The 14,455-nt window shown below is 37.5% G+C and overlaps 1 protein-coding gene and 1 pseudogene across 1 annotated transcript in view; one reads left to right on the plus strand and one right to left on the minus strand.

Moving 5' to 3' along the window:
* Positions 1-14,455, plus strand: part of SYT10 (synaptotagmin 10) — an 81,505-nt gene that overhangs the window by 40,272 nt on the left and 26,778 nt on the right. Inside the window, exon 2 of the mRNA XM_024129188.1 lies at positions 2,027-2,384. Within this exon, the coding sequence (XP_023984956.1) occupies positions 2,027-2,384 (358 nt within the window). The remainder of the gene's footprint in view (positions 1-2,026; positions 2,385-14,455) is intronic.
* On the minus strand, positions 7,341-8,225 carry LOC102980038 (motile sperm domain-containing protein 1-like; annotated as a pseudogene).

The raw sequence follows: 14,455 nt of genomic DNA on the forward strand, positions 1-14,455 counted from the left end.
CTGGCTGGAGCACCAAGAGCCTTTAATCCACACGGCTCAGAATAAAAGGGAGAAAAAATAGAAAGGAAAGAAAGGAAGGAAGGAAGGAAGGAAGGCAGGAAGGAAGGAAGCAAGGAAGGAATAAAGGAAGGAAGGAAGAAAGGAATGAAGCAAGGAAGGAAGAAAGGAAGGAAGGAAGGAAGGAAGGAAGGGAGAAAGGAAGAAAGAAAGAAGATAAAGTAAAGTCAGATAAAATAACGTTATCAAAATAAAAAATAAGTATTAAGATGAAAAATTTTAGAAAGTAAAAAACAACAACAACAAAAAAAACGGAACGGTCAGAACCCTAGGACAAATGTGAAAGCAAAGCTATACAGACAAAATCTCACACAGAAGCACACGAGTACACACTCACAAAAAGAGAAAAAGGGGGGAAAAACCATATATCTTGCTCCCAAAGTCCACCTCCTCAACTTGGGATGATTCGCTATTCAGGTATTCCACAGATGCAGGGCACTTCAAGTTGATTGTGGAGATTTAATCCGCTGCTCCTGATGTGCTCGCACACAGGCCTCTTGGTGGCGGCAGCAGCAGCCTTAGCGTCTCATGCCCGTCTCTGGGGTCCGCGCTGATAGCCGCGGCTCGTGCCCGTCTCTGGAGCTCATTTATGTGGCGCGCTTAAATCCCTCTCCTCGCGCACCAGGAAGCAAAGAGGGAAGAAAAAGTCTCTTGCCTCTTCGGCATCTCCAGGCTTTTCCCGGACTCCCTCCCGGCCAGCCGTAGTGCACCAGCCCCCTTCAGGCTGTGTTCACGCCGCCAACCCCAGTCCTCTCCCTGGGATCTGACCTCCGAAGCCCCAGCCTCAGCTCCCAGCCCCCGCCCGCCCCGGTGGGTGAGCAGACAAGCCTCTAGGGCTGGTGAGTGCTGGTCGGCACCGGTCCTCTGTGCGGGAATCTCTCCGCTTTTCCCTCCGCACCCTGTTACTGCGCTCTCCTCCGTGGCTCCGAAGCTTCCCCTCCGCCACCCGCAGTCTCCGCCCGCGAAGGGGCTTCTAGTGTGTGGAAACCTTTCCTCCTTCACAGCTCCCTCCCACCGGTGCAGGTCCCGTCCCTATTCTTTGTCTCTGTTTATTCTTTTTTCTTTTGCCCTACCCAGGTACGCGGGGAGTTTCTTGCCTTTTGGAAGGTCTGAGGTCTTCTGCCAGCGTTCAGTAGGTGTTCTGTAGGAGCAGTTCCACGTGTAGATATATTTCTGATGTATCTGTGGGGAGGAAGGTGATTTCCGCGTCTTACTCTTCCGCCATCTTCTCCTGAGCCTCCCCTGTAATTATTTTTAAATAAGAATATTTTAAAGATACTTAGATAAGAAATCATCAACCAATTTTGGACTTTAGAAATTAGGAGCGTGAAAGCTTATTAGAAAGGACCTATGGAGTTTGAAAATACAAATAATTGTGTACCCATTCTCTATTAGTAATGTGTTATTCTCATTTACACCATAAAAAGCAGTTTATACAAATATTTAACATTACCTGCTTAGAGAGTAAGAAGGTTGCATCTTTAGATCAAAGATGAAGCAAACAGAAGCCTTTCTAGTTGTGTACAGTTTCAGAGCATCTTACGCTTCATGACTTCAAGGCAGGTTGCATGTAGCTAACCTTCATTTTGCAAACTCTTGGAACCTTTGTACTATACTTGGAAATGATATGTACATATCATGCTTTTCTTGTATACATTTGGAAACTTCCTGGGAAAGAAATTTTTGTCTCCTTTGAGAATTTCCAAACATAATTATTAATATTTCCTCCCTACAGAGATACTTAAAAGTAAAATTTTGAAACTCGGAAAGAAATTTTTGTCTCCTTTGAGAATTTCCAAACATAATTCTTAATATTTCCTCCCTACAGAGATACTTAAAAGTAAAATTTTGAAACTCTAAATCAGAAAACTATTAATAATAACTATAATATCAAATTATCCCACTGTTGCTGCCCTGTTACATACACTATCAATGACTTAATATTTCTTTACCTTGTGATTTTTTCCAGATATTTCAGTCAGCCTGTTAGCAGTTGTTGTCAGCTTTTGTGGCCTGGCCTTGTTGGCTGTTTCACTTTTTGTCTTCTGGAAGTTGTGCTGGCCTTGCTGGAAGAGCAAACCCGTGACTTCCAATGTCAGTACCCTTCCACAGAGCATGTCAAGTGCTCCCACTGAAGTTTTTGAGACTGAAGAGAAAAAAGAGGTTAAAGAAAATGGAGAACCAGCACTAAAAGCTATTGAGCCTGCAATAAAAATCAGCCACACTTCCCCTGATATCCCAGCAGAAGTCCAAACTGCTTTAACAGAACATTTAATTAAACATGCACGTGTGCAAAGACAAACTACTGAGCCTACATCTTCATCCCGGTAAGGAAAGATCAAATATATAAAACTATTTGTGGTGTGTGTGTGTGTGTGTGTGTGTGTGTGTGTGTGTGTTGTATGTGATTTTCTAAGAGAGAAAAACTGAGGTGGGAAAGGAGAAAAGAAAAGACAAACAGGAGAAATGAGAAAGACACAGGAAACAGATAATAGAATAAGGAGGGAATTGGCAGGACAGAATAAATAGGGATGAAGAGAGAAATTAAGGACAAAGAAGCCAAACCGAGAGCAGTACCATGAAAGGGGCTTACTGGAATTTGAGGTCTCATTAAAATCATTTAATTAGAGACTATTATTTATTGACTTTTTCCTTTGAAATATCATTGTTTAATCACTGCTATTTGCAGTCTTTCAATTTAGTTTAAAACAACCAATAAATATCAAGAAAACAGCCATTTGCAATGCGTTTCATGAAATCATCCACAAGTTCACAGTCAAAACTGAGTAACAGAGACTAATGTTTAGTATACAGTTGTTTAGCACCTACCCCATAAACTGCTGGAAATTTTCATTGCTTATTTGAACTCACATAGACCAAACTCTTATACTGGTTACAGTATGGTAAGTTCCACAAGAGCTTTGGTGAATATCATGAGCATAGCAAGGAGTGTACACGAAAGGAAGGAAGAGGGAGACCTCCTTAAGGAGATACATTTTAAGGAAGTGCATTTTAACTCTGCCTGGAAAAATCAGAAGTTTGCTTGAAGGAAAATAATTTACTGTGGTGTGTATTGAATTGTGTTAACTGTAAAGGGAAAAAGATTCTTGTGAAAAGCCATTTTTTCCTACTAAGTGTGGTCTTCAATCTTTAACACAAAAAACATGTTAGTAGCAGTGTTTCTCTGATTCCCAGAAGTAGCAACTAGTTTTACCCTAGGACAGGGTAAAAATGAATAGCAGTGGGGGGGAGTGCTGTTTTCTGCTAACTGATTGACTTCCTACTTCTCTAAATCAAAGATGCATCCATGCTTTCTGACATGACATACTTTTTGTGGGTTTGGAAATCTATCAAGATGAAAAACTGCATGGGTCATGCTTGCTACTAGGATTGAAAGAATATTCAATATATCTTTTATAAAATAAAAAAGGATTGTATCTATAAATAAATTGTCTTCTTTCTGAAATAAATTCCAGAGGGATGAGTAAGAATAATTGTTACTTCGGGAATGAGAAACTTTGGGGTAAGGAGGATGGATGGAGGTGTTATACTTTTCTGAGCTATTTAAATTTTATAACCAAGGTATGCCTCATATTTAGTTATTATGTTGACAACTTTTCCTGAGTACTGCATTTGGGTTCATTTTTATAATCCAGTATACATTCATTTAAATTTATTTATGGTTATTTAACTATAAAATAATTATCCCATGTGCCACTTCTTTATAGGAAAAACTGCTTCAAAATTATCTCATGTGGTTGGTTACTTGATTGTCGTTACTATCACAACTGCAAACTGTGGCCAGCTATGATATTTAATAAAGCCTTAACATACCCAGAAATTTCAGGGTAAAAATGTTCAATTAACCTACAAAAAATTTTTTAAAAAATATTGATTATGGCTATGACAATATATCAACTTAGTATTCAGAATTATTCAACTCTTTTAGTTGATAAGTGCACCCTACATAAGGACACTCAATTAATGAAGACAAATTGAGGTAAGCTATGAAAATAGCTTGCCTTTCTTTGTGCAGATTTTTTTTTGGAAACCTCAGAAAAATGAAGGACTATCTCCAAAATATTATCTGCTGAATGGAAACATACAGCTTATCTGATTATCCCTAGCTAGAGGAGAATGAAAGAATACATACTGAGAACACATGTGTGAAGACTTGGTTTTGGATGCAGAATTGGTTTCTAGAAATAAAATGCAATAGGGAATGACAACAGGTCATTTTAGCCCTGGATTTCTCAGTTATTGCATGAAATTGAAGAAATCAGAAAAAAAACTTTTTCTCTCAATCTTAAAAAACATAAAGATTGGATTGTACATGTACATCTCATATTTTCTTAAGAGAAAAAGTGGAATACAAATTAATAATTCTGCTAGAACTTTGATATAATTTCATTGACCTCTTTGAATTTCCTTGTTTATGAGTGGCTGAAGAAGGAAGAAAAAAAAAGTATTGTTTTTGAGTGCCTGCAATTTAGTCACTATGCCAGGCATCCTTCCTGCTAATCCTCTGCCAGCCTGTATGAAGTAAGTATTATTAATTATTCCCATTATTTGTGAGTTAACTGAAGCCCAGAGAGATTTTTTAAATTGCCTAAAGCCATGCAGCTGGTGAGAGTTAGAATTCAGATTTATCCAGATTGATGGAACATGTTTTAAGAGTTAAAGCCAAGGGAATATGGTTTTTTGCAACCCAAGATGGTTAAAGTCTGCTGCGGACAAGTAGTTTGGAGGTTGGAGAATGAGGGCCTCTTCCTGCTCATTCTGCTCAGTTAGAAATGTGGAATTATATGTGGTTATTATGAATAACAAGAGTCATGAGTTTAATCTGTTTGGCCTTGGGATGAATTCCTTGCAGAAAACTTGATTATTCCTAGTTCTCAAAACCCCTCATCTATATAATTACTTCATCATACTAAAAATTACCTTTATATAGAGAGGAAGGGGAAATTTCTGAGTTTATTATGCAGACAGAGAGATCCAGAGCACATCATTATAAATCAGATTATTCTGCTCAAATGCTCACTTTTCATTGAGGTCTAGTAAATCAGAACCTCCCCCTGCCCCCCACACCACCACTGACACATGCACACACAGTAAATTTAACTTTAATGCTTGGTTTCCTCACCTTATTAAGATGTCCCAGCTCTAGTCTGATGTTGGGACTCCCTTTTATTTGGCTCAGACAATAGATGACATATTCTCTCAAGTTTTATTTGTCACTATTCTTAAGCGGCATCTTGATTAGTTAACAGCATTGTGGGAAACTGCCACATTTCCCAAGTTCTCATCTTCCTTTTCAAATACCCAGACATTTGGCCCCATCAGCCTGCTGGCAGCCAAACAACGCAACAGACATCTGTGTATTTCTTATTATTAACATTATTCTCACATCTGTCTTGATTGACTGTTGATTCATCCAATAGCCTTACTCAGTAGATACAGTCAGCAGATATAACTTTTAGGTATAGTCAGTGTCTGTCCACTCTGCAAACTCTAGTGAACTGGAAAAAAATCCACAATATACTGCAGAGAGATAAGTTACCAACTTCAATATAAGGAACTTCAGGTGCAAACTGTGTGGTGGAGAATGTGGAATTAAGATAATTAGAAAAATCATTTTTAGCTGAGGCATGGATAAGTCCTATTAAACTGAGGCCAAAGGAAACTAGGAATTCACATAAAGACAATTGGAAGAGGGTATGCATTCCAGATGGAAACATTTTATGTGAAAAGACACAGAACGGGAAATCTTATTATGAAAACAGCAGGTAAGTTACCTTGATCAGAAAATAGAGGTCAGTGGAGGAATAATGGAAGATAAAGTCAGCTGGAATTAAAGTCTGAGGAGGCCTTGGAATCATGGCCAAAATTGTTCAAGGTCTGTCCTGTCAAAAATATTTGTAGCAAAAGAGTCCCTTGGATAAAGAGCTGTGTTTTAGGAAAATTAATTTGACAACAGTTTGTAGGACAGACCATAGAAAAAGGCATCTATTTTGAAAGTAATATAGTAGTTCAGGCATGATAAAAATCTTATAACATTTTGAGTCCATACTGCCCCACACATATAGCTCTACACTGCCTTCTTAGGCAGAAAACCTGCCAATTTTATTTCTGTACTGATTTTTTTTTTTTTACAAAGTTCAAAATAGATTACATTTATGTGCTTTTTAGTCATTACACAATGTACAGACATGATCCATTTAATGATTTATGCTCCCCAAATGGTTAAACAATGAGGATTTTCTATGAAAGAGTATTCGTAAAAGCTTTTACTTTAGAAGCAAAGTACTGTTTCCTGCAAAACCCAACCTCATGCATACATCTCGTGTTTACATATATTCCTTGAGAATACTACAGTCGCAGTGCATAAGTTCATTCTGTAAAAAGATCTGGAAGATGATTTTCAAGAGACTCAATACATTGTGCTCTCAGATAAAAATCCTAAGTCAAAAGATCAGATACTATAACAATAACAGTTAAAACTGCATATATATGTTAGAGATCAGAAGAGGCTATAAAGAAATGTACATAGTTGTGCTTTGGGGACTTTTTTTGGTAAAGTTGTTTTAATAATAAATACAAACTTAAAAAATGTCTCAGTGACTGATAAAAAAATAGACACAGATATTAAGGATTTTTTATACTTGGCTTAGAGTTTAAAGGTGAAAAATCATCTCCACATAAACCACCTGGCATTGGTAGTCCCAATCTGGGTCAGTAGCTTACAGTCAGGCAAAGGGCTGGAGAGAAAAGATAAAGTGATTTTTCCTCCTATTAACATAAAGCATTATCCAGAGGTAAAGCCAGGTGTACCAGCTAACTAAACAAATGCCTACCTTCCTTCAGAATTCTTAGACCAAACAGAATGGTCACCCTACGTCTTGGTGGCTGGACCACAACCTATCCTGTAGTTCACCAGATGAATTAAATATGTCCTGTCTTCTGTGAGACCCTAAGATAAACATGATCCCTCAATACTTCATGCTTTTTCATTTTTTTACCTTCTACACATTAACTGTAAAACTCTTATTTTAGAAACACCATGGCGACTGTATATAATGATAGAGGACAAGGCATAATTTATATAGTAACATTGATGTTCGTAGCTAGGAATTAAATGTAATTTTATTTTCAGGCTGGTCAGATTGCTCTTTTAGGCCTTTAACTTTGAAGGATACATGACCTCAACAATCAAAGTGAATTAGAAAAAAAGATGAGAAAATAACAAATGTCTTAATTAAAGTCTTTTGCATGGTTGGCTTAGATATAAAAGGAATTTCTTCAAAAACTTTCCTAAGTGTCACTCAGAAGCTTCCTTGCTGTCTGTAACATAATGTGCTGGAGTCCTTGGAATAAAATTATAGAGTAATTTAAAATATATATTATACATTTGCAATGATTGCAAATCAATCAATAGTTTGTAGCATGTTATTGGGGTGAAATAGAGATAAAAGGCAGTCCACATTCATATTTTCAAGATAAAGTTACTTCAGAAGTCAAGTGAATTCCTTGCTCATGTTCTAAGTATAGCCATTGTGATAAGACCTAAGATATAAGCAGCCACTAATTTTTGATTGACACTTAAGTGTCAATTGACACCAGCGGTTCCACATCCCCCAGCGTTGGAAGCATCAGAGCTGCAATACACACCACTCCCAGGAAGACAGTTAGTAAACTAGGTCCTGAGGAGACAGTTCTGTTTTCTGGTTGAAACGACTGCTCAAAAAATAAACTTTCAGTTAAATTTTCCTTTATTCTTTTTTCCTCTTCTTCCTTTTGTTGTTCTTTTGCCGACGGGAGAAGAGTAGCCATGACCTCTTTCCTTCCTAAAGCCTTCCTCTGGCTTTGCTCGGAAACTTGGAGACGGAGTTTGTCTATTACACTATAGTGATAGGATCGAACATCTCTATGACGAATCACAATATCCACACAACACTGAGGCTTTACTGCACCTGCAGCGTCAGCGACAACATACTTATTTGGAGTAGTACACAAAACTTTGAACTTTAAGGCAAACTCATAGGGATTATATTATACAGCGTCAACACTTGCTTATGCGTTGACTGGTCATCTGCTTAAAATATCAGCTCTGTGGGAAACACAGGAAGATTTCCTTCCACTAACTCTGGCTGTCATTTTTGTTGATGCATTGGCACTGAATCCCCCTTGCTGTGGCTTCAGTTTTTACAGTCTCAAATCTATTTTGGGCTTTTCTTAAAATCAGTTAAAAACTCCAAAGCATTTTGGCAATCTCGGCAACACCGTTTCCTCGGAAAGCAGCTGCGACTCTCTGTACTGATCTTGATACCTAGACAAAGCACTGTAGGAACTCAGGGTATATTTGTTGAATTTAAAAAATCAGTAAATGAATTTGATGACTACATTTTATCTATCCAACTGGATCTTTCATGGTTGCCAGTTAGAAGGGTGCTTGGTCTTTTTATCATCCTGTAGACCTAAACTCTCTGCCTCTGTGCTTTTGCTTATGCTGCTTCCCTTGTCTAGAATGATAAACTCTTTTTTATCCACTATAAGATCTTTAAGGAAAATGCATCTTTTTCTGTCCAATTATAAGCTATTGTCATTTAAAGCCATAGCTACAGTCTAACAATTATTTATTATCTTAATGTTGAGCTCTAGCTGTTTGCTAGATCTGAGATGCTAAGTTCTCAAAGAACAAGTCTGTATAACCCACTTTAATGTGCTCCTAATTTCCTCACTGGGTAGGTGCATAATAAGCATCAAGTGAATGATTTGGATTGACTGATTATCTCTCCACTTTGCTTTGCTCCTTTAAAGACAGCATCAGATGGTGAGATAAACAGTGCTAATATTAGGAGAAGGTTAATGATGGTATACTCCCAAGGATGAGTATGAGGACCAATTTTCTGTGCATTCATTAATAGTGTGAAATGAGGTGAATTGTAAGTGGCAAAATAATTTGTTGAGGATGAGAAATTATGTAGGTTAGCCACTGTTAGAGAGGATTCTAAGTACCTACTGAAAATAATTTGGAAACCTAGTGACAGATCCATTTGAACATGAACAAAAGCATGACATGGAAAGAAATCATTGACTCATATGTGCTGATGGATTTACAATTAGCTATGGTTGCTTAGAAAAGTAATTCTTAATATCATCACACATAAAGTCAGAAAGAACACTCAATGTAGATTGTTAAAAGAGATATGAAGAATTACATAAAAATATGTAATACTGGAGTGCATAGTTTTAAGGGATTTTTTAAAAAGTTAAGTCCTTCTCAAAAGATAGCAAAAATTGCAATTTTCGTTCCAAGATACTGTAAGGAGTGGAAGACAAGATGTTACACAAAGGACGAATTTAAATGGTATTTAACCAGCTAGGATATCAAGAAGCAGGGCTTGGCCAGAACAATAGAGAACCTGAGATCTAATTCCTTGAAATAAAAGTTCATAAAACATGCTGTGCTGGTGCTTGAGGTGGTTAAATAATCTCTGCTATGAAACATATATATTTGGTATATAAACTAACTTCTGAAATGGGGTGGCTCTCTGAAGCGAGGTCAGAGATAAAACCTTATAAAATGTATTCAAACTTGGAGAGTTTGTTTTCTGGCACTGATAAATATTATCTCCTCTTTACAAGCACTAATTATAAATTGATTAGGCCCTTCTTCTTCATAGTACAAATAATTCTTGGGAAGTTGACTTTTATTAGTCACAAGAATCTTGTAGTAAATTATTTCATATAAACTCCCAACAGACATTTCTTGAATCCCAGCATGTGTTTATTATGCAATTCATGAAAAGATTAATAATATTTAGTTCTGCTATTATAAAGACTACTAATAGAAGGGTTGGGGAATGGAAGGCACATCTGAAACAAGTGATTTCAATACACTCTTTGCAGTATGCTCAAGGAAATGTGGAGGAACAGAAGGAGGGACCCAGAGTGGTAGGTCCACTCAGTTGGAGGACTACAATATTTTTCTTCAAATCCTAGCTGACCTGTCTAGGAGAGAGGCTCATGATAGCCAGCAACATACTTCCAAGTAAGGGAAGGCCTCAATGATAAATTGAGCATAGAAATTTAGAGCTAGAATACATAATTAAGGTCAAAAGACCTTATAGGGACCTAGCAATACCAAACAGAATATTCTTGGATTTATTATTCTGACAAGTAGTTATTGTGAGTTTTTTTTTTAATATAGGCTTCATTTTATATTACTTCTTTTCTTTAATATAAAATATTATGTTCTCAGATCTTTATTTGTAGATCAAAAACTACCAGCCTAATTACTTCATACTCTATTCCTTTAAATATATGCTGGATCAAAAGAAATTGCTTATCATCTCTTGTTATGATTTGTAAACTTTTCTTTTAACATGGTGAAAGGACAAGGGACAAGTATTTACAGAATAAGAACATTCATTTCCTTAATTACTATTAAAAACAAGTTTCCTGCAAATTCTTTGAACAGAATAAAGATGTTACTTAAATTAATTTTCAGCATTGCATTGCATAATTGAGAAGAAAACCAGTTTTTTCTCCAAACAGCTTTTATTATGATTGGATTGTTAGTCATATGGCTAAATTCTTCAGGGAAAATTTTTAACTTATTTATTCAACAGTATTTATAGAACACTTGTTATGTGCCATGCATTTTTCTAGACATTTGATACACATTAGGGAACAAAACTCAAAATTTCCTACCTGCATTCTTTTTTTTTTTTTAAACATTGTATATTTATTCACCCTTTGATTCATGAGATTAAATGCTAGGTTTTTTTGTGTGTGTGTGGTATGCGGGCCTCTCACTGCTGTGGCCTCTCCCGTTGCGGAGCACAGGCTCCGGACGCGCAGGCCCAGCGGCCATGGCTCACGGGCCCAGCCGCTCTGCGGCACGTGGGATCCTCCCGGACCGGGGCACGAACCCATGTCCCCTACATCGGCAGGCGGACTCTCAACCACTGCGCCACCAGGGAAGCCCTACCTGCATTCTTGTGGAGAGGAACCCAACAACATAACTAAGTCAGTTACATGATATTTTAGAAGATAATAAATTCTGTAGAAAATAATATTGCAAAATAAAGGGGTTAGTAGGTCTCAATGAGGAGATGGAAGGGTGGTCCATGTGGATGTTTGGGGAGAACTTTCCTTGTGGAGGAGGCAACCACTGCAGACGTCCTGAAGGTGGAATCTGCCTTTTGTGTCCCAACCACAGCAAGGAAGCCAGTGTAGGTGTAGCAGAGAGAGCCATGTGGAGAATGCTAGGAGAAAAATCAGAGAGGTAGTAGGACCCAAACCACTTTTGGCTTTTACTCTGAGTAACATGGGAAGCCAACAGAGAGTTTTTAATCAGAGGAGTGCCATGATCTAACTTGTTTTGAAAGGATTACTCTGTTGTTTTGAGTATAAACATTGAAGGAGGCAAAAGGACAGAAGCAGAAAGACCACTATGGAGGCTGTAATCCAGGCCAGAAGTGATGGTGATTCAGACCAAGGAGATGGTAGTTAATGATGGATATATATATATCTATATCCTGGCTGGATTCAGGATATACTTTGAAGATAGAACAAACAGACTATGACACATTAGCTTGGGCATATGAGTAAGAAAAGAGGAGTCAAGAATGACTGCATGTTTTGGCCTGAGCATCTGGAAAGATAAAATTGATAAACATGAGGCTGTGAATGGAGTGAATTTGAGAGCCAAAAACAGGAGATATGGAACTGTTGTGTTTAAGGATTTTGTTAGAAATCTTAGTGGAAAAAAATTGAGTAGGCAACCAGATAATAACTCTGGAATTCTGGAGAGAATCTGTGAAACATACGTAAACTTGGAGTCCACATAGAGATGGTGTTCAAAGCCAGGAGATGATATCATCAGAGAGGTGAATGTAGATAAGAAAGAGAAAACCAGAGATGAATCCCAGAAGTACTCCAATATTAAGACATCAGGAACAGCATTGTAGACTGAGAAGTGGAGACTAGTAAAGTAGAAGGAAAACCAGGAGTGTATAACCTGAAAGCCAAGTGAAGAGAGTATGTAAACAATCAGGAGTGATTAACTGTCAGGTGACTATTGTAAGGTCAAGTGGGGTGAGGACCATGGATTGACCCCTGAGTTTAGCAATGTCAGGGAGACATTATTGACATTTTCAAGAGCTATTATGTCAGAATTGGTATGTGAAAAACTAGTTAGAGTGAGTTTATATAGAATGGGAGAAGATAAATTGAACAGTGGGTGTACTATCCTCAACTCTTTCAAGGAGTTTTGCTGCAAATGTGTTAGGGAAACAGCAGTACAGAGAGAGGAAGTAGAGTGAATGAAAGGTTCCTTTAAGATAGCAGAAATAACAGTATCCTTTTGTGCTGATGGTAATAATCCAGCAAAGAGGCAGAATTAATCATGCAGGAAACAAAGAGGAGCAGTCTTGAAGGTGACATGAGAGAAAATAGGATTTAATATACAAGTGGAGGGATTGGCTTTAGATAATAGCATGGGTAATTAATCATATCAGAAAGGTAAAAAATATGGATACAGATGCTGATAACAGGGTTGATGAGGTGGAAGGTTTCTGCTCTTTGCTTCAACTTCATTAGTGAAATAGCAAGTAAGGTCATTAATTGAGGTTGGGAATGAGGAAGGTGTTAGAGGTTTGAAGGAAGGTGAGAAGGTGTGAAATAGTCTTGTGAATCTAGGAGATTGAGAGGGAGAATGGTTTGCTGTTCAGTGTTAGGGTTTAATGAGGAATGTGGTCATGAATTTAAAATGGAACATTGAGAGTTCTTTTATGTTTTTCTCTAGTTGTATTCACTTGCACATGCACAGGTGTAGAAATGATGGAAAGTTGAATTCAACAAGGACTGTGGTTTTGCCCTGCAACTAAGAAGGTAGAGAGCAACAAGAGAATTGGGAATGTATGTGTGAGAGTGGCTCTATTGATTAACAATGGATTTGAAACTGGATAAAGAAGGAAAAGTGATATCAAGGGACTAGGGATTATGAAATAGTGATAGAATCAATGTATTGGAGGTTCTTGTGAGTTGGAAAAGTTATTTGAATTGGAGTATAAGAGGGTGTGAGCTGGAAAGAGGTGTTGCAGAGAGAAGCATGCATGAAATTGGGGTTGTGGAGAGTTTGCAGCTAATAATAATGACAAAATCTGGCTATGCACATGGTAGTAACTGAGGTAAATAGAGAACATCATTGGAGGAGAGAAATTAAAAGAACCTAGAGGCCAGGTAGTTGGAAGAAACTTGTTCATTGCTAGGAATCGAAGCAAAAACATTGTCAAAGAGAGTTAGTGAACCAAGTGATTAAAATCACTTTAAAGGGAGTGATTTGAGTATTAGTAAATGACTAACAGTAAGTGGTAATGGGGATATGATCAATTGACTTGAGCTTTAGAGCCTGGAGTGGTATATTCAGGGAGAATGATGTGAATGTGGTAATGAAGGACAAGAGGAATGGACAACTCCTTCACTTCTAGGACCAGTGGAACAAGAATTATCACAAAAATACCAACCACCACATGAGAGGGGCACAGAGCAAACAGTGCCCTTGGGGAAGAATCAGGCTTCTACTGAGCAATAACGTGAGAAGAACATTTAAAGAAGAGATTAAAGATATAGAGGATTGTGCTGACATCAGACAATGAATTAATTTCAAAAATTCCTTGTGATACATTATACAACTTAGTCTGCCTTCATATATATAGTGCCCTGCATGGTATATGCTCAGATATTTTGTGCTGAATGAGTCACTCTTGTCATTGTTTCAAATTGAATGGAAAAAATAGGAAACAAATAAAGATGAAAACTTGGTTTGCCAGAAAATTAATTTAGTCTTATTATTTGAGCCTCCTTAGCTATAAAACAGGGTTACAACTTTTAATATATGGTGATAGTTTCCTATATAAATATCAATATTAAAACAAAGAGAGATGAACTCCTTGTAAATATATTGAATAAACAAATAAAATGCTGCTAAATATATTTTTGCTTTTCACCTCTTATTTCTCAAGCAGTACCTAAGATAAATTTAATAGTTAGTAAAGACACTGCAAGTAAGAGTAGGAGGATATAGGTTTCCCACTTAAGGAAGAAAGAACTGCTGCAGCTGAGAAGTGAGTCAGAGGGAATCTGTTGTCCAGGGTGGTAGTCCAGGACATGCTCACACAAGAATGACTTTGTGCCAACTCTGTATCCCCAAACAGGAAACCTAGATTTGAGACTGTCAGAACCAGAGAATTCATTATGGCATTTGCCCTTCAGCTCCATGTGTCCTAAACTCTAATGATAATTATTAGCAGTACGAAAAATGGTAGGTTTCAAAGTTATCTGTAATATCTCATTTGACCTTCACAACTATGAAAGGACAGTTTTATGGATG

Source organism: Physeter macrocephalus, chromosome 6, assembly GCF_002837175.3.
Source record: "Physeter macrocephalus isolate SW-GA chromosome 6, ASM283717v5, whole genome shotgun sequence".
In the NCBI taxonomy this organism is placed as follows: Eukaryota; Metazoa; Chordata; class Mammalia; order Artiodactyla; family Physeteridae; genus Physeter; species Physeter macrocephalus.